Raw genomic sequence first — 24,380 nt, 5'->3', positions numbered from 1 at the left:
GGGATCACAGGTGCTCACCACCACGCCTGGCTAATTTTTGTATTTTTAGTAGAGATGGGGTTTCACCATCTTGGTTAGGCTGGTCTTGAACTCCTGACCTCAAGTGATCCGCCTGCCTTGGCCTCCCAGAGTGCTGGGATTACAGGTGTGAGCCACCGCGCCCAGTTCCTGGCCTTTGTTTTTAGAGATGGGTCTCCCTATGTTGCCCAGGCTGGTCTCAAACTCCTGAGCTTAACCAATCTTCCCACCTCAGCCTCCCAAAGTGGTGGGAGTATGGGTGTGAGCCACCATGCCTGGCTTGGCTTTATTTTCATTTATAGCATTCTTTGGGGAAACATGTAATATAGGACAGAGATTTCTTTAGCCCCTAGAGTGGCCTGATGCCACTCAATTTAGTGAAGCGGTGGGGCAATAGAATTGAACTTTGACATCAAGTGGAGCTGTTAGTTGTTGTTTTAAAAATTGAGTTTATGTATTTTAAAATGACAAAGTTTTAGAAATGGAGGACAGATTAGTGATTGACAGAGGTCAGAATGGGAGTGGAGGGCAGGAGGGAGGTGGGCATGTTTATAAAAGGGCAACACAAGGGATCCTTGTGTGTTGGAACTGTTTAGTATCCTGACCATGGTGATGGATATAAGAACCTTCACAGGTGGTAAAATTGAATAGAACTTAATACACACACACACACACACACACACACACACACACACACACAAATATAAGTAAAACTGGAAAAATCTGAATTTTAAAAAATTAATTTTAGAGAATTTGAGGGGCTGTATTTATACTCTGGAATGTTATAAAATCATTCTTTAAAATTATCTGCATTAAAAACAAAATTTGAAATTAATGTAAAAACTTGTGCACACTCAGATTGTAGGCTTAAATTGCAAACATAAAACTGAGCCCAGGCCAGGCGCGGTGGCTCACGCCTGTAATCCCAGCACTTTGGGAGGCCGAGGCGGGCGGATCACGAGGTCAGGAGATCGAGACCATCCTAGCTAACACGGTGAAACCCCGTCTCTACTAAAAATACAAAAAATTAGCCGGGCGTGGTGGCGGGCGCCTGTAGTCCCAGCTACTCGGGAGGCTGAGGCAGGAGAATGGCGTGAACCCAGGAGGCGGAGCTTGCAGTGAGCTGAGATCGCGCCCCTGCACTCCAGCCTGGGCGAAAGAGCAAGACTCCGTCTCAAAAAAAAAAAAAAAAAACTGAGCCCAAAGGAGACTTGAATAGATTATCTGTTGTTTCAGAGAAAAGAAAGTTAAGGTCCTGCTGGGTTTTGTTTAGTTTTTATTTTTAATAAAGAAAATACAGAAAGCAAACGTGAAGAGACAGTTTTTTGCCTTCGTCATACAGTTGGGTCAGTTTAGCCCGAGTGGTCCGGTACAAGCTGTAGCCTGGCCGCCATGGCTCACACATGTAATCCCAGCACTTTGGGAGGCCAAGGTGGGTGAATCACTTGAGCTCAGGAGTTTGAGAGCAGCCTGAGCAACATGAGGAAACCCTGTCTCTACCAAAAATACAAAAAATTAGCTGGGTGTGGTGGTGCACACCTGTGGTCGCAGCTACTCAGGAGGCTGAGGCAGGAGGATCGCTTGAGCCTGAGAGGCAGAGTTTGCTGTGAGCTGTGACCCTGCCACTGCACTCCAGCCTGGGCAACAGAGCAAGACTCTGTCTCAAAAAAAAAAAAAAAAAAAAGACTCTAGTAACTTGAGCATGGTGCTTCCTTCTGGGTAGCGGGTGCTCTTTCTGTCTGGAGGCCTCACCCAGGATGATTATGGGGCTGGGGAGGGAGGGAGGTTCTAACAGGGATTCCCCTAATGGATAGAGTGAATGGCCCGGGGCCTTCTCTCTTGGGGCAGTGCCCAGATGTATAGGCCTCATCAAGGAGACAGGGGCCTGTTTTTTACTCTAACCCTTTTCCATTAAAGTCAATGGAAATTAATGAAATGCTCTGAAAACCTAGAAATTCCCCAGGCACTCTCTCTAAGGGAAATCCTGTTATATTAAAATGACTCCTCAAGCATGGCTTGTGAATCCTTTTCCATTGTCCTTTGCTCCCCTAAGAAATGAGTCTCTACTGCTTACACTGAAGTCTCCTGTAGGCTGTTTTATGTTTGCAATTTAAGCCTACAATCTGAGTGAGCACATGTTTCACATTAACTGTAAGAGTTAAATCCATTAACTCCATTAAACACCACCACAGAGGGATGCAGAACAGCATGCACACGCCAGCCCTGCTTACCAGGCGTGCTTCTCTATGGGCCTGGCATGCATGTTGTGGGTGGGACTCTCCTGGCATCCAGGCCCAGCCAGGCACTCAGTGGAAAGAGCCGCGTGTGGTCATACATACATGCCCAGGCAGGGGGAGAATCCCTGAAGAAGAGAAGGCTGTGAGCAGAGGGCTGTCAGGCCCCCCTGGGGGAACTCTTAGAACCTAGTACACCCCGTTCTCTACTGAAGCACTGCCAGCTGATCAGGACTCAGGAGAACCTGGGGTGGGGTGGAGTATTGCAGTCTGGGGATAAAGCCAAGGGCCTTTTAACAGATGAGTTGTTCGTAGGAACTCAAGAACAACTCAGGCAGGCTGTACCTGTCCATACCACCACCACTGGCTTCCAAAGGGCTCAGGCTATACCAGGCCCATCTGATCAGAAAAGCTGCCTGTTAGGTTTGACTTATTTCCATAGGAACAAACCTTTTGGTGATAGGCCGGATCAATCAGGAAAGAGTTCTCCTCTACAAGGTGAAGAGGCTAGGTCCCCTCTTGAAGTGGCCAGGGGCCTGCTCAGGGTTGAACATCCAGTTTATTCACCTACCCTGCTTTAGGCAGCAGAGATTACAGTACTCAACAACCACCTGACATTCTTATTATGGAGCTAGTAAACAAATAAATGAGAAAATAGGGTATAAATAGCTGCCGATTGGGGCTTTGAAGAAACTTGGAGGAGGAGGTAGGGAATGCCAAGAAGCGAGGGTTGCTTGATCACACAGGGTGTATGAAGTCAGAGGATGCCTCTCCGTAAGATGCCGCCTGAGCAGAGACCTGAAGGGAGAGAGAACCACCCATGCAGATACCTGAGGAAAAGAACATTCCAGGCAGGGGGGCAAAGAATGCAGAGGTAGAAGTATGCCTGGCATGTTCAGAAAAGAGCCAGGAGACCAAAGTAGCTGGATTAGGGCAAGGGAAGTGATAGTAGATGAAATTCTTTGCTGCTCCATAGGGGGTCAGATCATAGAGGGCTGCCTGGGACATTGTAAGGGCTTTGGCTTTCACACAGAGTGAGATGGAAGCCACCAGCGGGTTTTGAGCAGAGAAATGACATGATCTGACTCTGGGTTTAGCATATCTCTCTGGCATCTGTGTTGGAAACAGATCAGAGAGAGGCAAGGACAGAAGCAGCGACAGCTGGGAGGCTGTTGGGGTGATCTAAGCAAGAGATTATAACAGTTTGGACCCAGTGGGAGCTTGGGGGTGTAAGCAGTGATCTCTTCTAGTTATATTTTGAAGACAGAAAAAAATGGAGTCAAAGGAGACCAAAAAAAATATATTTGAGCCTAGCATCTGAAAGAGTAGAGTCCATCTGCTGAAAAGGACAAGGAGTTTGGAGTTTGGAGAGAGTTCCAGGCAGGCGATACCAGTGTGAGCTGTATTTGACATGGATGAGTCTGCTGACCTGGATGGGTCGGGACGCACTCTCTTGCCTGTGTGTTCTGAGAAGTGGGAAGGAGAGAAAGGAGCTACTAAAGAAAATAAGCAAGTGGCAGGAGCTCCTAACTTGATTAGAAAACAGGCCTAAGGACACTAGGTCCCACCCTCAGAGCTCCAGGATCGCCTGCAGGCTTCCTTTTACCTCCAGAGCAGGGTGGTTCTTCCACTCACTCTTGCCCAGTTATGAGGACTAATGGAACTTGGGAATGTAGAAACACCGTAGCTTCCAGGGGCTGCATGTCATGAAGTGGAGTGACACCAAGGGACCGGATTGCGGGCTCTTCCTTTTGGTTTTCTTTCCATCCTTGTTCAATCAGCCATTCGGGATTCCCCTCTTCCTCCACTTTGCAATGCCAGTCAGTGAACTAATCATTCCTTTTTTACCTTCCCCAGCTACACAGATGTTATTGATGTTGTCCAGGCCCTGCAGACCCACCCAGACTCAAATGTCAAGGCCTCCTTCACCATTGGTGCCATCACAGCATGTGTGGAGCCCATGAGCTGCTACATGGAGCACAGGTAGATACAGGATATGGTGTGTAAGTGTACTGAAAGTGATTTGTTTCCACCCACCAGAAGAAGACAGATCTTTTGGAATGCATTAGTCACCTTGTATGTAGTAAATGCTGTTCTTTTATTAGTGCTAGGTCCTCAATAGACCCCTTTGGACTTGTAGCCAAAGAAGAGAGAGGAATTATGGAAGACAAGCTTAGCTTTTGTGAGGGAGAACTATTTCTGTTTAATAGTACATAGTAAGGACTTATGAAATACCTGCTAAATAAATGGGTGCTCCAACATGTGTGTACTAAATATTGTTAAAAAATAATTTAAGGCCAGGTGCGGTGGCTCATGCCTGTAATCCCAGCACTTTGGGAGGCCAAGGCAGGCAGATCACTTGAGGACAGGAGTTTGAGACCAGCCTGGCCAACATGACAAAATCCCATTTCTACTAAAAATACAAAAATTAACCAGGAGTGGTGGCGCACACCTGTAATCCCAGCTACTCAGGAGGCTGAGGCACGAAAATCGCTTGAACCCAGGAGGTGGAGGTTGCAGTGAGCTGCGATCGTGCCACTACACCCCAGCCTGGGTGACAGAGCAAGCAAGACTCTGTCTCAAAAAAAAATTTTTTTTAATAAGGCGTAAAAGGACTGAAGTTGAGTATATAATCTATTTAAATATAGAAATAAGGCTAAAATTGGGTGAACATGATTATGGAATATAAGAATTTAAGTAACAAAATCAGGCAGGGCACAGTGGCTCATGCCTGTAATCTCAGCACACTTGGAAGATGGAAGGTTGGAGGATGCTTGAGCCCAGGAGTTCAAGAGCAGCCTGGGTAGCATAGTGAGACCCTGTCTCTGCCAAAAAAATAAATTAACCAGGTGTGGTAGTGAGCACCTGTAGTCCCAGCTACTTGGGAGGCTGAGGCTGGAGGATTGCTTGAGCCCAAGAGGTTGAGGCTGCAGTGAGCTGTGTTCATGCTACTGCACTCCAACCTGGGCAACAGTGAGACGCTATCTCAAAAAAAGGAGTTGACTTCCTTCACCAACTGAACAGTTGCTCCATTGTTTAAATTTTTTTTTTCCTTTGAGATGGAGTTTTGCTCTTGTTACCCAGGTTGGAGTGCAGTGGCATGATCCCAGCTCACTGCAACCTCCGCCTCCCAGGTTCAAGCGATTTTCTTGCCTCAGCCTCCCGAGTAGCTGGGATTACAGGCATGCACCACCATGCCCGGCTAATTTTTTTGTATTTTTAGTAGAGACGGGGTTTCTCTGTGTTGGTCAGACTGATCTCGAACTCCCAACGTCAGGTGATCTGCCCACCTCAGCCTCCAAAAGTGCTGGGATTACAGGCTGTTTAAATTTTTTTAAGTAAAACTTTAAGTAAAAGAATGCTTACTGTGTGGCAGCCTTCTGTGGACTGTGAGCACAGTGAAGTCAGTGAGTTCTATTCTTGGGAGACTCTGGTGTGGCTGTATCTTCCCTTGTTCCAGCCCCTTTGACCCTGCTTATAGCACATGGGTTTTCCTCCTTGGAATTCTTCAGAAACTATGAGGGAGTCAGGTAAGGGAACAGGATTCACAGCCCAACCTGGTATTCACCCAGCTCATCTACCAAATTTGGTTTCAAATGGTGTGTGACTGGCTGTTGTCAGAAATCAAATAAAAGGATGAAGATTTGCTGCCACCAAGGAAATTCCAGGAGAGAAACTCCCCCAGTGTTGCGAACATCATTAATAACTGCCAGCTAGACCAGCAGCCATTCAGAAGAGTGGCTTCAGCTAGCATCCCAATTGCCAGGGAAGAAAACACAGGACCTCTGTGGTGCCAAACAGACCTGGGTCCCTGCCTTAGCCCTGCTGCCTCCCAGCTGCCTGTGAGACACTGGGCAAGCTTAGTGTGTTTAGCCGTCCTAAACCCATGCCTTTCATCTGTTAGATACCTGAGGCACAGAGCAGACAGGACGACAGAGCAAGATCATGTTTGTGAACTGCCTGCACAGTGCCTTGCCCACAGGAGGAACTCCATAAAAGGCAGCTATCCCCATTAGTGTTAGCTTTCTTCCTTGAGACGGGCCTTATGATGTTTTAGGAGTTCTGACGTCCTGTGAGAATATGAGTTTTTCTCTGGAGCCTACTGCAGTGCTACAGTTGTTAAGTAACTCACACTTTGGATCAGTCACCCCCACCTCTTGCTTCACTTGTAATTCAGATGGTCAGTTTCCTGCTTTTCATTCACCTTTTGAGTTAAGAATGAGATTAAAGGAGAATTGAGGTTATAGCATGTACATAAAGAGAAGCATGGCAGCTTTGGTATTAAAGGCCCCTGGTAGAGTTAGATGAGTGTAATTCTTATTTTCCCTTGAAATATCCACTTTACTCAAAAACATATGTCTTTCAAAAAAGACCAGCTCTTTCTCCATCTCCCATAGACCAAAGAGCTGGTCCTGTCCCCAGTATCCCTCCTTCAGCATTCCACTTAGAATTGGCCATGTAGGGACTTCTGTGGGGCTCCTGGTGTGGGGAGCTTTGACGGAAAGCTGTGAAGTCCCATGGCTATCCTTAGTGCTCAGTGCTGCTGCCACCTGCCTCATCATGTGAGTCAGTTTGCTTGTCAGTGGTACTCCTATTTGTATGGGAAATAATCAGTGACAACTCTGAGGTGAATGGTTTTTAAATATTTCCCCCTTTTTTCCCCCTAGATTTCTCTTTCCTAAATGTCTTGACCAGTGTTCACAAGGTAAGTAATATACTTTATTTTCAGCCTGCATGCCTTGCAAGTTCAGTAGAATTCGGCAATAGACTTTTCTTCGTGCTCTTACCTACCATTCTGAAATCTAAAGCAAACAAAATTGGTCAGAAAAAACTTTGACACCTTTACTTTTACCATATTTGATAGGCACATTTCTTCCAAGAGCTTGTCTCTTTTTTTTGAGACGGAGTCTTACTCTGTCGCCCAGATTGGAGTGCAATAGCGTGGTCTCGGCTCACTGCAACCTCTGCTTCCCAGGTTCAACTGATTCTCCTACCTCAGCCTCCCAAGTAGCTGGGATTACAAGCATGTACCACCACACCCAGCTAATTTTTGTATTTTTAGTAGAGATGGGGTTTCACCATGTTGGCCAGGCTGGTCTTGAACTCCTGACCTCGTAGTCCGCCCACCTCGGCCTCCCAAAGTGCTGGGATTACAGGCATGAGCCACGGCGCCTGGCCTGAGCTTGTCTCTTATGGCAACAAATTGCCACAGTAATACCTCTCCTTGAGCTGGGCTTAAGTCCACCTGGCATTCCAGCTAATATTAGTGGACTGAGTAGGTATTCCTAGCCTCTGGATCAGCAAGATCTTGATTCACTTCTGCCCCAAGAGTACTGAGTTTGGCCCAGCGGGACCTGTCTTTCTTATTACCTCCCACCCCTATGCACCCTGGAATTTTCCGCATTTCCTTGATAACATTGAGAAAAATTCACCCATCCTGCAGGTTGCATTCAACCTTGCAGTGCCCTACTACCTGACAACCCTGGAAGCAGCACTTTCTAGTCATATTATCTGTGATGTTTGGAGGTCCAGAATAAATTCTGAATTCCCTGCAGTGGTGATGAAATGCTCATTGTTATCAGGAGACATGCCTGGGGTCTGGGCTTCCTGAGCTAGTCCAGCAAGCAGAAATCAGACGGAAGAAAACAACTCAGTGTCCCCAGCACAGTTTCATCCTGCTGATCGTATTGCCAGTCCGCAGGGAGCGGAGACAACAGAGCATACCAGAGTTGTTGTCTTGGGAAACAGCTGAGCTCATGCTGCCCAGGGCAGGAGGCTGGTCCCTGGAGGGAGGAATGTATATGTTGGGCTGCTGTACCAGGTAGTCTCAGGTCCAGCTTTCAGAGGTCCCTGTTACTTTCTAGGCACTGCACCTCAGAAACAGGATGAAATGGAGATTGGGTAGGTCCATCCACAGTATCCACCCCAGGTAGATTAAGGAGATTTTGTGGAGGTTGGGTCAATAGGATCTGGTGACAGACTAGATGTGGGGCATGTGTTGGAAAAAGAGGTATCTAGGATGACTCCTAGGTTTCTAGCTTAGGAGATTAGGAAGGTTGGTGGTACCTGTCCTTGAAATAGAAAGCACAGGAGAAAACATAGGTCCAGGAGATAACCAAGGAGGGCTGTCTCATCCTAAGATACATATTTGGAAGTCATGGTCAAAGTTAATGGCATGGACTGTAGTCAGCCAGTATCCAGATATAGAGTTGAAAAGATCAGAAGGCTAGAGATGGGGTGAGGGTGGAGGTTCCAGGACACCGAAAGAGAAGCAGGGAAGAGAATTGCCTGAGACATTGAGGAAGGAGAAAAAGAGATCCACGATGTCTAATGCTGCAGAGACCTTGAGGGAAGAACAGAGAAAAGCCCACTGGCTCTGTAAGTGAGAAGGACCCTGATGACCTGAGTAGGAGGATCTGAGTGAAGAGGTGAGGGCTGAAGCCAGCTCCAAGTGGGCCAGTGGCCAAGTGAGATACTGGAAGCCAGCAGGTGCAGATGATATTCTAGAGTGCTTGGGGCTGTAAAAAGGAAGATGGCTAGAGAATACTTCCAAGAATTGTCATTTCTGAATGATCAGTTCCTCCTTATTTGCTGCTGAGAAAGCCTGTGGGCTGCAAGGAGATACTAGGTTTGATAGAGGGGACCCCTGAGAAGGAAGGGGTAGGGTCCAGAGCCCAGACTGCAAGTGAAGATTGACTCAGAGAAGCAGTGTCCTCCTTGAGAAGCGCTTTAGTTGGAAGCAGGTGAAGTTGAGGAAGTGTTTGCCTAGGGGGCAGTATTGACTATCAGCTGGTGTGCCTAGGACTTGCTGACCTGTCCAGTCTCAGGCCTGCCTTATTCTTGTAAATGCTGGAGCCTTCATTTCCTTTCAGAGCCCCTTGTCCACCGTGTGATGATTGGCACCCTAGTGCACCTCAGCTCCTTGGCATTCTCCCTCAGTGTCCCTCTTCTTTTTTGCATGAGGAACAAGCACAGATGGTGGGGCTTCCCTGGCAGAGAGCCTTGGGGAAGTGTTCTGTTTTCATCATTGAATCAGGGGCAGCCCTGGGCTTGTCTCACAAGAGAAAAGCCCCTTTTAGTCTGAACCCTTTGAGGCCAAAACAGACTGTTCTCTCTGGCACTTGGTAGGCATGTTTCATTTATACTGCCTTCCAACTCATTGTGCAAAGACAATGTGTGTTAAACTCTGTGCTTGTGTAGAGCTAGGGGTGTGATCAGATGTGGGCTGATCACCTTCAGGCCACATATGCTGTTTTCGGAACTCCTCCAAGGGGCTCATTGAGTGACACTGCCTTGCTTCTGGGCCCATGGGACCCTGTGGACTGGTGTGACCAGGCTTGCCATGGGCATGGGCTGTCTGGGGAGGGAGGAGATAAAAGGCAAGTATTTCTTTTCTCCTAGGAGATTTGGTAGCTGGCTTGGAGGTGGGATCTGCCAGCAGTAGACAAATACTTCATGTCCTGAGGGAGCATATTTCCTCCCTTTGCTCCTGTTCATGAGTCAGGCTACCCGATTCATAAGAGATTATTTTCCAGTTAGAAAAGGACTATGTTGCAGCCCCAAGACAATGTGTATTATAGAAATCAAAGGACTAAGAAATAATCTCAGTGCTTAAACAGCAAGTAAGACTCATTATAATGCTGGTGTGAGAGCAAAGTGGAGATACTTTACTGTCATGGCCTGCTTTTAAAAGCGTCTGTAGATAGAAGAAGTCACCTTTGTTTTCTGCTGGGCTTCTGGAATACTTTAGCCCAGACTGGGATGGTCAGCCAGACAATAGGGATGTTTCTCTGCTCTTGGGAATAGGATACGCCAGGCTGTCTGCTCGCTCACAGCCCAGACTGATGAGACCTTGGCCAAATCTGGCTGTCCACTCCTTGATACAGAACAGAAGGAAGCTCCTGGCCCAAACAAGGTGGAACCGCTCACTGTGGCCTGTTCACCCTGTGCTCCAGATAACTGCTGTACCTGCCTCACAGATGGCATTTCCTCTTGGCAGGTGGCAGTTTACATAGCTGGCCTAAGGAATGCTGGGGATAATCCTCTTGCTTGTTTCCCTATAAAGCAAAGCCCCTTTTCTGTGCCCAGTTCCTGACCTAGAATCCCAGCCCCACAAGCTTTGTCCATATGGTACATGTGCAGCAGACAGGACTTTGTACAAGTTGTGTCTGTCAGAGACCCAGATCCCAGCCTTTTCTTGGGCAGGCCAGGCCTGTGCTTGTGACCCTGGTGCACCACCGTTCATATGGCCACATTTGCACTAGTCTGACACTTTGGTTTCTTTTGCCCAGGAAGATACCAAACAGAGTCCTAGGGTATTTATAGATCTTCCCTCAACCTTTGCTGGCTCTTCACTGCCAGACCCCCCAGAGCTCTTCTTGCCTTCCACCCTGGGAATCTGGCAGGCCCTTTGTAGGATATGGCTTCCATGTCTGCCATCTCTAGAATGTGCTGAGCCTTCTGAGATCCTGCTTGCCTCCCCACTGTGCCACATTTTGGACTTGGCCTCCTGACTTTGCCTTACTCAGTTTCCAGAGGCCCTACTTTCTGTGGCTGCACCAGGGCATGGGATTCTGGCATCAAGCTTTCCAGGCTGGCTTTGCTGCCTCATCTGCAGCCTCCAGAGTGCACTGCAGAGTGACCTTTCCAAATGGCCATGCGAACACAGGTACCAAAGACTAGAGGCAGGGGACCAGGGGTCCTGGAATCTGCCTTCAAACTATTGCTTGCCCCTCATGTAAATCACCAGTGTCACCTTGGTTAGAGGTTTTTCTGACGCTGTTTTAGGAGTTTCATCTTAATATTAAAGCTTCTTAACAGAAAGGGTATGTGAGGAACCCTTTCAAAATAGAATAAACAAGATGTTGATGAATTCTTCATTTGAATTGGTTTAGTTATGTGCTGTTACCACAACTAGGTCATCCACAAAGACCTTGAGGATAGAGGTGGTGGTGGTGGTTGTTGTTGAGACGGAATATCGCTCTGTTACCCAGGCTGGAGTGCAGTGGTGCAATCTCAGCTCACTGCAAACTTTGCCTCCTGGGTTTGAGTGATTCTCCTGCCTCAGCCTCCTGAGTAGCTGGGATTACAGGCACACACCACCACACCTGGCTAATTTTTGTATTTTTAGTAGAGATAGGATTTCACCATGTTGGTCAGACTGGTCTTGAACTCCTGACCTCGTGATCCACCTACCTCGGCCTCCCAAAGTGCTAGGATTACAGGCGTGAGCTACCACACCCAACCAGAGGATTTTTGTTCTTGTTTTTGTTTTTGTTTTGAGAGAGAGTTTCACCCTTGTTGCCCAGGCTGCAGTGCTATGGCGTGATCTCGGCTTACCACAACCTCTGCCTCCCTGGTTCAAGCAATTCTCCTGCCTCAGCTTCCCAAGTAGCTGGGAATTATGGGCGCCCGCCACCACGCCCAGCTAATTTTTTGTATTTTTAGTAGAGACAGGGTTTTACTGTGTTGGCCAGGCTGGTCTCGAACTCCTGACCTCAGGTGATCCACCCGCCTTGGCCTCCCAGAGTGCTGAGATTACAGGCATGAGCCACTGTGCCTGGCTGAGGATAGAGGTTTTGAATGCTTAAGAAAAGTGAGCTGGGCACAGTGGCTCATGCCTGTATTCCCAGCACTTTGGGAGGCCAAGGCAGGTGAATCACTTGAGCTCAGGAGATCAAAACTAGCCTGGACAACATGGCGAAACCCTGTCTCTACAAAGAATGCAAAAATTAGCTGGGTGTGGTAGCACATGCCTGTAGTCCCAGCTACTTGGGAGGCTAAAGTGGGAGGATCACTTGAGCCCCAGAAGCAGAGGTTGCAGTGAACCAAGATCGTGCCACTGCACTCCAGCCTTGGGTACTAGAGCAAGACTCTGTCTCAAAAAAAAAAAGAAAAAAAGAAAAGAAAATGTGATTCTGTATATTCCTACATATTTGTACTTGCATGCCTAGACCATCTGAGGAAGTATACCCAAACACTAGTTATCAGTGGTTGCCTCCAAGGGGAGAACTGGGGCTTGGTGAGCCCCAGGAGGAGGAGGCAGGAGGAAAAAAAAAATTTTTTTTTTTTTTTTTTTTGGGATGGAGTCTCGCTCTGTCCCCCAGGCTGGAGTGCAGTGGTGCAATCTCGGCTCATTGCAAGCTCTGCCTCCCAGGTTCATGCCATTCTCCTGCCTCAGCCTCCTAAGTAGCTGGGACTACAGGTGCTTGCCACCGCACCCGGCTAATTTTTTGTATTTTTAGTGGAGGCGGGGTTTCACCGTGTTAGCCAGGATGGTCTCGATCTCCTGACCTCATGATCCGCCCACCTCAGTCTCCCAAAGTGCTGGGCTTACAGGCATGAGCCACCACGCCTGGCCGAAAATTTTTACTTACAGATACCTCGGAAGAGTAGGTCTCATGTCTCAGAACCAAGGAATGGATCCAAAATGGTCCGTAAGCACTTAGGAAGCAGCTTCTGTGCTTAGCAGGCAAGTCGTAACTCCGGAAGGTCTCTGGCCCCAAGCACATAGCTTAGCCTTTGTATGGGCCCTTTCCTCATTGTCACAGGTGACTATTGACATGCACGCTCCTAAGCCCTGTTCCATGATCTTGAATGGAATGCATCCAGATGGATTTGTGAGGTTAGATTCAGTCTTGAGAGTTTGGGGACACTTTTTTCACAGGTGTTACTGGTAAGAGGAAGGAAGAGACTAGAGGCAGGGGGTCAGGGGTCCTGGAATCTGCCTTCAAACTATTCCTTGCCCCCCGTCTAAACCACGAGTGTAGCTGCCTTGGCTTGTGGAAATTGTATGACTTAGTTTCCCAGTGGTTGATATGGCCAAGACCCAGTGCCACAGCCACTGACAGGCCCCTCTATGTACAGGGAGAAGTCTAATTCTCAGGCTGATGCTCAATTGACAGTGCTGATGGTGGTAGTGGTGGAAATGATAGATTGTATTTCATGGATTCTTACTCTCTGTAGGCCCTATGATAAGCCTAGGTTTTATTGATAACCTAGAGTGATGTGTTACGGTTCCCATCTTACAGAGGAGGATATTTGGTTTCAGAGAGAAAATAGAGCAATTTGTCTAGTATCACCCATTAGTAATTAGCGGAACTCAAAATTCAAACTCAGGTTCACCTGGCTCTAAATGCCTTAGTCTTTACATTATGGTAGCTTTTCCCATAGAGGAAGAAGATAAATAATCTAAGTCCAGGCCAGGCGCAGTGGCTCACACCTGCAATCCCAGCACTTTGGGAGGCCAAGGCAGGTGGATCACCTGAGGTCAGGAGTTTAAGACCAGCCTGGCCAACATGGTGAAACCCCATCTCGACTAAAAATACAAAAATTAGACAGGTGCAGTGGTGTGCGCCTGTAATTCCAGCTACTCAGGAGGCTGAGGCAGGAGAATCGCTTGAACCCGGGAGGTGGAGATTGCAACCAGCCGAGATCACACCACTACACTGCAGCCTGGGTGACCCAGTGAGACTCTGTCTCAAAAAAAATAAAAATAAAAAAAAAGAATATAAATCCTGTGTTTTAAGTGCCACCTGTGTTATTCAAAAGAACTTTTTTTCTTTTTTTTTAGTTCAGAGAAGGGGAGAGAGCAGGGTGGCATGAGGGGAGGACTAGGATGATAAAATGTTAAGAAAGATTTGAAGGAAGATGTAAGCTTTACCAAAATTAAAAAGTAAAGGGAGTAAGTGGGGGGAAAAGGTGCAGAACAGTGTAATGTGTCACTACTTGTGGAAAAAATTATACTCAACACTTTTGTATATACTCAGCAGATCTTCTGGAAGAAGAGGTAAGAATCTGATAACTGCAGTTGCCTCCAGGGCAGGGAATTTAGGTGTCTGGACAGGAAAGGAATTATTTTATTTTCTTTGTGAACCCTTCTGATATAAATTAGATGTTTGTCCCCTCCAAATCTCATGTTGAAACATAATCCCCAGTGTTGAAAGTGGGGCCTAGTGGGAGGTGTTTGGGTCATGGGGGCAGATCCCTCATGAATGGCTTGGTGCTGTCCTTGTGATAGTGAGTGAGTTCTTACTCTGAGTTCACAGGAGACCTGGTTGTTTAAAGGAGTGTGGCACCTCCCCCGCCCCTTCTTGCTCCTGCCCGCACCACTGTGATGTGCTGGCTCCCAGGCCTTCTACCATGATCTTAAGCTTCCTGAGGCCTCCCCAGAAGCCGATGCCAGCGCCACGCTTCCTGGAAAGCCTGCAGAACCTTTAGCCAATTAAGCTAAAGGTTCTTTATAAATTAGTCAGCCTCAGGTATTTCTTTACAGCAACCCCAAAACAGCCTGACACACTTTCTATATGTTCTGAGTTTCGCCCTCAATAACTGAATACAGCTAATTTTTTTAACTTAACACTTGACTGAAGTAAATACTATCAGTATAGAGTCTTCATTACTGAATATTCATTACTTAGGATTCTGCAATTACAAGGTCACTTAGGAAAGCAGAAATCTCCATAATTTAGAGATATTCACTTAAGAACTATTCATTTATAAACCTACTCTCACCGGGCGCGATGGCTCACGCCGGTAATCACAGCACTTTGGGAGGCCGAGGTGGGTGGATCACCTGAGGTCAGGAGTTCGAGACCAGCCTGACCAACATGGAGAAACTCCATCTCTACTAAAAAATATAAAATTAGCCCGGCATGATGGTGCATGCCTGTAATCCCAGCTACTCGGGAGGCCGGGAGTCTGAGGCAGGGGAATCACTTGAACCCAGGAGGCGGAGGTTGTGGTGAGCCGAGATTGCACCATTGCACTCCAGCCAGGGCAACAAGAGCGAAACTCCATCTCAAGAAATAATAACAATAAAAAAATAATTAAACTACTCTCTATTAGTAAATGGGTTGATGATGAGCATTGAATCTTTTTTAAGTATAGAATTATAACACCTGTGAGAATTCTATTACAAAATAGAATATAAATGTTGAAAGCCTATCTATGAAATTATATTTTACAAAAAATTGGCAGAGGAGAGATACTCTTTACATCTTTCAGAATGGGAGATTGATAAAGTTTAAAGCTATTAAATCAAGTTATAAAGGGTTAAGTATACTCTTTAAAGATATAAAAGTGACCACTAGAGGAACTGAAAATCCTAATGAAGCTGGGTGCCGTGGCTCACACCCGTAATCCCAGCACTTTAGAGGAGGCCAAGGCATGAGGATCACTTGAGCCCAGGAGTTTGAGACCAGCCTGGGCAACAAAATGAGACCCAGTGTCTAAAAAAAATTTAAAAATTAGCCAAGCATGGTGGCACGCACACCTGTGGTCCCAGCTACACAGGAGGCTGAGGCAGGAGGATTGCTTGAGCCCAGGAGGTCAATGCTTCAGTGAGCCACTGAATATATAAATATATATAATATGTAGACTTCCTTTGGTTCCTGATTCAAAAATTATTAACTGAGAAAACATTTATAAGACAGAGAAATTTGAACACAGACTGGATTTTTTTATATTAAGGAGTTCATTGTTAATATGTTTAGAGTCCTTATATTATGGAAATTCACGTTGAAGTATTTTTGTTTGAAATAATTGGGTATCTGGGATTGACTTCAAAATCATACAGTAGGGGAGCCGGGGATGAGCTGGGTGGAGTGTAGATGAAATACGATTAGCTGAGTGTTGGTAGTTCCTGAAACCAGGTGATGGGAGTTCATTCTACTATTTTTCTAGTTGTGTATGTTTGAAATTTTCTACAATATTAAGAAGTACAGCTGGGTGCGGTGGCTCACACCTGTAATCCCAGCACTTTGGGAGGCCAAGGCAGGCAGATCACGAGGTCGGGAGTTCGAGACCAGCCTGACCAACATTGAGAAACCCCATCTCTACTAAAAATACAAAATAAGCTGGGCATGGTGGCGCGCACCAGTAATCCCAGCTACTTAGGAGGCTGAGGCAGGAGAATTACTTGAACATGGGAGGTGGAGATTGTAGTGAGCTTAGATTGCAACATTGCACTCCAACCTGGGCAACAAGAGTGAAACTCCGTCTCAAAAAAAAAAAAAAAAAAGAAGTAAATAAAAATTATTGAATAACAAAAATGCAAAATATCTTATATATGCGCTATGATTATAACTGTGTTAAAATAGGAATGAATATGGAAGGGATATTATAATTATCTTGGGGTGGTGAAGTGTGGTAAGTTTCCTGATTTCCAAATTCTCTGTGGTCCTGTGAATTTTACTTCTGTATTTTCACCAAAAGGTTGGGAGTGATCATGGCCCACCCTGCAACCTCTTCTTACATGGGCCACCCTTTCTTACCACGTGACTAAAATCTGTTAGCATTTATCTTGGAATCATGTGACTCCCTGTGCACAGTATCTTGGCAGTGCACTCTTTGAGGATATAATGAATAACCCCTGTTATATGGTGAGTTTTTGATAATTGTGTTGTTCTGAACTGGTGAAGGTAAATGGCACCAGTTCCTGATGATGCTAAATACAGGATGTGTGAAAAGGCCCTTTGACTAAGAACTCCAAGTATCAGCTAGATACCAGAATTAAAATAATAGAGGAGGCCGGGTGCAATGGCTCATGTCTGTAATCCCAGCACTTTGGGAGGCTGAGGTGGGCTGATCACCTGAGGTCAGGAGTTCGAGACCAGCCTGGCCAACATGGTGAAACCCCGTCTCTACTAAAAATACAAAAATTAGCCAGGCATGGTTGCGGGTTCCTGTAATTCCTGCTACTCAAGAGGCTGAGGCAGGAGAATTGCTTGAACCCTGGAGGCTGAGGTTGCAGTAAGCTGAGATCGCACCACTGCACTCCAGCCTGGGCAACAGAGTGAGACACCGTCTTAAAAAAAAAAAAAAAGATAGAGGAAGTTAGGGGTTAGGTAGTAAGGCAGCTACAGACTTGAAGCTATTCATTCCAAGAGGTGGCAGTGCCGGGAAGTGGGAAGAGAATGATAGCTGTGTATGTTGGTGTTGGGGTGTAAGGGTTGTCTCCATCAGGAGACTACTGGAAGGCATGATTAGGGGATGGAGCAAGGGCTCACGTTTGTGTGAGCCTTCACCCCTAACCAGGACTGTGAAGGCTAAACTGTCCTTGGTTTTATTCCCAGGCCTGGTGAGTAACGTGGTATTCACCAGTCACACCACGGAGCAGCGGCACCCTCTCCTTGTTCAGCTGCAGAGCCTCATCAGGGCTGCCAATCCTGCTGCAGCCTTCATTCTTGCAGAAAATGGGATTGTCACCAGGTAATCTATAGATTCACTCTGCAAGACCAGTTGCTTTCTCAGATACAGCACTCTGTCTGTGGCCCACAGAGTCTTTCTACTGTATCTAAGACCTAAACATTTGGAGAAGTCAGTTTTTGAGCCAGGTGTGGTGGCACGCACCTATAGTCCCAGCTACTCGGGAGGCTGAGAAGGGAGGATCACTTGAATCCAGGAATTGGAGGCTGCAGTGAGCTATGATTGTGTCAGTGCATTCCACAGCCTGAGAGACAGAGCAAGACCCCATCTCTTTAAAAAAAAAAAAAAAAAAAAGCAGGCTGGGCACAATGGCTCGTGCCTGTAATCTCAGCATTTTGGGTGGCTGAGGTGGGAGGATCTTGAGTCAGGAGTTTGAGACCAGCCTGGACAATATAGTGATACTCCATCTCGAAAAAGAAAAAATATATTGGAAAAAGAAAAAAAACAGTTTTTGAAGTGTTTTTTTTTTTTTTTTTTTTTTTGAGACGGAGTCTCGCTCTGTCCTCCAGGCTGGAGTGCAGTGGCGCGATCTCGGCTCACTGCAAGCTCCGCCTCCCAGGTTCACGCCATTCTCCTGCCTCAGCCTCCTGAGTAGCTGGGACTACAGGCACCCGCCACCACGCCCGGCTAATTTTGTTTTTGTATTTTTAGTAGAGACGGGGTTTCACCATGTTAGCCAGGATGGTCTCAATCTCCTGACCTTGTGATCCGCCTGCCTCGGCCTCCCAAAGTGCTGGGATTACAGGCGTGAGGCACCACGCCTGGCCGAAGTGCTTTAGATGCTCTGTAAAAATCACCAAGAAGACCCCATCTTGTACCATTTTGAGGCATTTTGTTTTGATCCATTCACATTCTCATCCATTGAAGGATGGTAGCCAAGATTCTCTTAACATCCTTGTATTAAAGTGTGAAAGAAATGGCGTAGAGAACGTAGAGAAGGGTCGGATGTGATGGCTCAACCTGTAATCCCAGCACTTAGGGAGCCCAAAACTCCTTGCAGGAGTTCAAGACCAGCCTGGGTAAAATAGTGACACTCTGTCTCTACCAAAACAGTTTTTTAAAAAAACAGCCAGCATGGTTGTGCATGTTTGTAGTCTCAGCTACTCAGGAGGCTGGGCAGGAGGATTGCCTGAGCCCAGGAGTTCAGGGTTATACTGAGCCATGATCACACCATTGCACTCCAGCCTGAGTGAAGTAGTGAGACTTTGTCTATTAAAAAAAAAAAAAAAAGTGGCCGGGTGCAGTGGCTCACGCCTGTAATCCCAACACTTTGGGAGGCCAAGGCAGGCGGATCACAAGGTCAGGAGATTGAGACCATCCTTGTTAACACGGTGGAACCCTGCCTCTATATTTAAAAAAATACAGAAATTAGCCAGGCGTGGTGGCAGGCACCTGTAGCCCCAGCTACTTGGGAGGCTGAGGCAGGAGAACGGCGTGAACCCGGGAGGCAGAGCTTGCAGTGAGCCAAGACCGCACCACTGCACTCCAGCCAGCCTGGGCAACAGAGCCTCTGTCTCAAAAAAAAAAAAAAAAAAAAACACATAGAGATATTATCTCTTTACTTCATGGACTTGGGTTCAAATTACAAACTAAAAATAGAGAATTAGTGATTTTTTATGTGTACACACATATACAAGGAGAAAACACCTGGTTATATAGCTGTTTTGTTTGCTCAATTCAGATAAAAGGTTATATACCTTTTTAATGTAGTTTTGACTTTTGAACTATGTAGATATTTTATGTATTCAAAAATTAAATAAAGGAGGGAAAAAACTAAATTAAATACAAACCAAAAAAAGTGAATCTAGGCCGGGTGCAGTGGCTCACGCCTGTAATCCCAGCACTTTGGGAGGCCAAGGCAGGCAGATCACGAAGTCAGGAGTTCGAGACCAGCCCTACCAACATGGTGAAACCCTGTCTCTACTAAAAATACAAAAATTAGCTGGGCATGGTGGCGCATGCCTATAATCCCAGCTACTCAGGAGACTGAGGCAAGAGAATCGCTTAAACCCAGGAGGCAGAGGTTGCAGTGAGCCAAGATCGTACCATTGCACTCCAGGTGGGCGACAAAGAGAAACTCCATCTCAAAAAAAAAAAAGGGGCCGGGCACAGTGATTCATGCCTGTAATCCCAACACTTTGGGAGGGCGAGGCGGGCGTATCACCTGAGGTCAGGAGTTCAAGACCAGCCCAGCCTGGCCAACATGGCGAAACCCCGCCTCTACTAAAAATACAAAAAATTGGCCAGGCGTGGTGCCAGGCACCTGTAATCCCAGCTACTCAGGAGGCTGAGGCAGGAGAATTGATTGAACCTGGGAGGCGGAGGTTGCAGTGAGCCAAGATCATGCCATTGCACTCCAGCCTGGGCAACAAGAATGAAACTCCATCTCAAAATTAAAAAAAAAAAAAAGTAAACCTATCTGTATATCAAAGTAATAACAACCACACCAAGAAAAGTATTTAATTCAAGTAACTTTTGAACATAATCCTCTGCTGGAACCCTGGTTCTAAACAACATCACTGATTGAAGAGAGGAGATTATGAATATGAAATGGGGAAGATGAAGAAAAACCCTTCAAATATTTATTTTATTTTATTTAGACAGAGTCTTGCTCTGTCACCCAGGCTGGAGTGCCGTGACACGATCTCAGCTCACTGCAACCTCCACCTCCTGGATTCAAGTGATTCTCTTGCCCCAGCCTCCCTAGTAGCTGGGATTACAAGTGCATACCACCATACCAGACTAATTTTTCTATTTTTAGTAGTGGCAGGGTTTCACCGTGTTGGCCAGGCTGGTGTTGAACTCCTGGCCTCAAGTGATCCACCCACCTCGGCCTCCCAAAGATCAAATGTTGATTTGAATTGGAGATTCAATATAAATTCATTATTTTTAAAAATGTATATTTCCTACCATTTTCCTTTGAAAGGGACCAGAATAGTAATACCACAGTTGCAGCAAATACCCTTACCTCTGTATCTTGGTTTCTAAGTACCAGTCCCCACTACAAGGTACCAGGACTCCTTGGAGAATTAGCTGACTGCATGCTTAGGTCAAGGAAAGTACAAGGTGAGCCTGGTCCATTTTATGCCAATAAAGCAAGGAAGTACTCAAAGATTAGTGGAGATGTGTCAAAAGGATATGGGAAGTAGCTTAAGAAGTTCCTGCTAGTCTAATTTGGGACAATTTGGGGATAAGAAAGAACCATGATAATACTGGAACTATGAATTATAACACATGGAATAAAATGTGTGTCCACAGTGATCCTCAAAAACAAAGGTGGGGCCAGGCACGGTGGCTCACACCTGTAATCCCAGCACTTTGGGAGGCCGAGGCAGGCAGATCACCTGAGGTCGGGAGTTCGAAATCAGCCTGACCAATATGGCAAAACCCCATCTCTATTAAAAATACAAAATTAGCCGGGCATGGTAGTGCATGCCTGTGATTCCAGTTACTCAGGAGGCTGAGGCAGGAGAATGGCTTGAACCCAGGAGGCGGAGCTTGCAGTGAGCCGAGATTGCGCCATTGCACTCTAGCCTAGGCAACAAGAGCGAAACTCCATCTCAAAAAAAAAAAAAGGTGGAAGGGGGCAGGATAGCAAAGCCCTTTATAGAAGAATACCAAGTAAATAAGGTTTGATAGAACTAGAAAATAATCGGCCGAGCGTGGTGGCTCAGGCCAGTAATCCCAGCACTTTGGGAGGCTGAGGCGGGCAGATCACAAGGTCAGGAGATCGAGACCATCCTGGCTAACACGGTGAAACCCCATCTCTACTAAAAATACAAAAAATAAGCCGGGTGTGGTGGCGGGCACCTGTAGTCCCAGCTACTCAGGAGGCTGAGGCAGGAGAATGGCATAAACCTGGGAGGCAGAGCTTGCAGTGGGCCGAGACCGCGCCACTGCACTCCAGCCTGGGCAACAGAGCAAGACTCCATCTCAACCATCTCAAAAAAACAAAAACAAAAGAACTAGAAAATAATCATTTTGTAACCTTCAGTCTAATACAGTATTTGATTTAGGGAACGATCAATGAATGCTAAAAGCACTAGGTGAAAGACTGTTGAAGAAAAAAAATATTACTAGTCCTGTACTGTGTAAAGTACCACTCCATAGACTACTGACTCCTTACAAAGAGGGAAAAATACCTTACAATGGAAAGGTCTGGTATACCTATGTTGAACAAACGATTAAACTCAGTGAGACCAGTAATGGGACAAACTGATACCTTGTACCTCCTTGATGTGATGCAGTGGGAAGGATGCAACACCACCTGGGTATTAATCTCAAAATATGCATAACCTGAATCTAATTATGAGAATTAGAAACAGACAAATCCAAGTGTGGGACACAAAAGCTCTGACATGTACTCTTAAATATCAACACCATGAGAATCAAACAAACCAAAAGATAGAGGAACTGTTCCAGGTTAAAGGAGAATAAAGATGATAAATTTAGGCTGGGTGCAGTGACTCACGCCTGTAATCCCAACGCTTTAGGAGGCTGAGGCAGGCGGATCACCTGGGGTCAGGAGTTCAAGATCAGCCTGGCCAACATGGCGAAACCCTGTCTCTATTTAAAAAATACAAAAATTAGCAGGGCGTGGTGGTGGGTGCCTGTAGTCCCAGCTACTTGGGAGGCTGAGGCAGGAGAATCGCTTGAACTCAGGAGGCGGAGGTTGCAGTGAGACGAGATCACGCCATTTCACTCCAGCCTGGGCAACAAGAGCGAAACTCTGTCTCAAAATTAAAAAAAAAAAAAAAAGGAATGTATCTGTATATCAAAGTAATAACAACCACACCAAAAAAAGTATTTAATTCAAGTAACTTTTGAACATAGTCTTTTTTTTTTTTTTTTTTTTTTTTTGAGACAGAGTCTCACTCTGTCACCCAGGCTGGAGTGCAGTGGCGCAATCTCATCTCACTGCAACCTCCACCTCTCCACCTCCTGGGTTCAAGTGATTCTCCTGCCTCGGCCTCCTAAGTAGCTGGGACTACAGGCGCGTGCCACCACGCCCAGCTAATTTTTGTGTTTTTTTAGTAGAGATGGGGTTTCGCCATGTTGGCCAGGCTGCTCTTGAACTCCTGACCCCAGGTGATCCACCTGCCTCGGCCTCCCAAAGTGCTGGGATTACAGACATGAGCCATCGCGCCCGGCCTAATGAATGATTCTTGATTGGATCGTGGACCCTCCCCCACCAAAAAGGGGAAATTTGAAAGTGGATGTATGTTCGTGCTTCTCCAGCTTTGTGGTGCGTATGCATCTCTAGTGGAGATCTTGTTGAAAATTAGTTTCTGGTTCAGTACATCTGGGCTGGGGCCTGAGGTTCTGCATTTCTAACAAGCTCCCAGGTGATTGCTGGGAGCCAGTAAATTCCTTGGATGTGATCATGATATCGTAGTTCTGTAAGAGAATGTCCTTGTTCTTGGGAGATGCATACTGAAGTATTTAGGGGTAAAATATCATGATGAGTACAGCTAATTTTCATTTGGTTTGGCAGAAAAAAACAAAAATGCTTGTATGTATTTAGGGGACATGAAGAATAAACAAAACGTGCAGGTAAAGACAGTCCTGGCCGGGCTCGGTGGCTCACGCCTGTAATCCCAACACTTTGGGAGGCCGAGGCAGGCGGATCATGAGGTCAGGAGATTGAGACCATCCTGGCCAACATGGTGAAACCCCGTCCCTACTGAAAGTACAAAAATTACCTGGGTATGGTGGCACATGGCTGTAGTCCCCGCTACTCGGGAGGCTGAGGCAGGAGAATCACTTGAACCCGGGAAGCGGAGGTTGCAATGAGCCAAGATTGCGCCACTGCACTCCAGCCTGGCGACAGAGCGAGACTCCGTCTCAAGAAAAAAAAAAAAAAGAGATTGACAGTTCTAATTAATCTAGGTCTTTTCTGTGTGTTTTCAAAGGAATGAAGACATTGAGCTGATTCTCTCAGAAAACAGTTTTTCAAATCCTGAGATGCTACGATCTCGATATTTAATGTATCCTGGCTGGCAAGTATCATCATTGAAAAATAACTAAGATTTTTTTGTAAACCCAATGATTTATTTATTTACAGAAAAAAAAAAGGGAGAAGGTGAAAATACCAGATGTGCTTTGCAAGGGTGACACATGGCAGCTGGCACGGCCTGCCTGTCCGGCAGCTGCTGGCCTTGCCAGGAGCCCAGTGCTCCACCTCTTGGGCTCCAAACTGGGAGCCTTCTCAGATGTTTCAATTTAGGGAATCATCCTGTAGGCAGCAAGCACCGCTGTGCCCTGTGTTCCTCCAGCCCCTACTGAGGGCAAAGTGCCTGGCACAGAACCAAGGAGCTATAACTTTCCCAGGTGAGACTCGCTTCTGACAATACCATCAGTCAGTCCTCTAGGGTTCCCATCTGCTGGGTTCCCTGCTCATATGGCCCAGGGAATGTTCTCTGTAGGATGCTGCACAGCCTGTGGACCTCTCCAGAGGAGAAGAGGACAAAGGAGAGAGTGTGCTGCAAAGTTACTGTAATCATACTAATACCAACACACTGGAACATTTACTGTGTGTGCTAGCTATTGTTCTAAGACTCCACTCTCTATATGGCAGCTCCTAGCCACATGGCTATTTAATGAAATGTAAATTAATAAAAATCAAAATTTATAATTCAGTCTTTCAACCACACAGCCACATTTCAAGTGCTTCATAGCTTCCTGTGGCTGGCAGCTACCGTGTCCAACAGTGCAGATCTAGAACATTTCCATTGCCCCAGAAGGCTCTGTTGAACAGTGCTGTTATGAGAGCTTTGTTTGTGTTGTCTCATTTACACCAATCCTGTGAAGTGGATTCCGTTATTTTATCATTTTACAGATAAGGTACCAGGGGCAGCAAAGAGTTAATGACTTGACAATTTATAGCTTAGTAGATGAAAGAACTGGATTTCAAACCCAGGT

General features: G+C 46.3%; 1 protein-coding gene across 6 annotated transcripts in view; it reads left to right on the top strand.

The window, feature by feature from the left end:
* DNAAF9 (dynein axonemal assembly factor 9) overlaps positions 1 to 24,380 on the top strand; it is a 160,381-nt gene that overhangs the window by 122,136 nt on the left and 13,865 nt on the right. For all 6 annotated transcript variants that reach the window (XR_010154295.1, XM_016937355.4, XM_063803213.1 and 3 more), the window contains 4 exons: positions 4,110 to 4,235; positions 6,920 to 6,957; positions 17,327 to 17,462; positions 23,372 to 23,458. Coding sequence is in view for 5 of the 6 variants with exons in the window: in XM_016937355.4 (XP_016792844.2) it covers positions 4,110 to 4,235; positions 6,920 to 6,957; positions 17,327 to 17,462; positions 23,372 to 23,458 (387 nt within the window). In the remaining variant the exon portion in view is untranslated. The remainder of the gene's footprint in view (positions 1 to 4,109; positions 4,236 to 6,919; positions 6,958 to 17,326; positions 17,463 to 23,371; positions 23,459 to 24,380) is intronic.

The sequence above is a fragment of the Pan troglodytes genome, chromosome 21 (assembly GCF_028858775.2).
Source record: "Pan troglodytes isolate AG18354 chromosome 21, NHGRI_mPanTro3-v2.0_pri, whole genome shotgun sequence".
Taxonomy (NCBI): domain Eukaryota; kingdom Metazoa; phylum Chordata; class Mammalia; order Primates; family Hominidae; genus Pan; species Pan troglodytes.
This window is presented reverse-complemented; position numbering and strand designations above follow the sequence as displayed.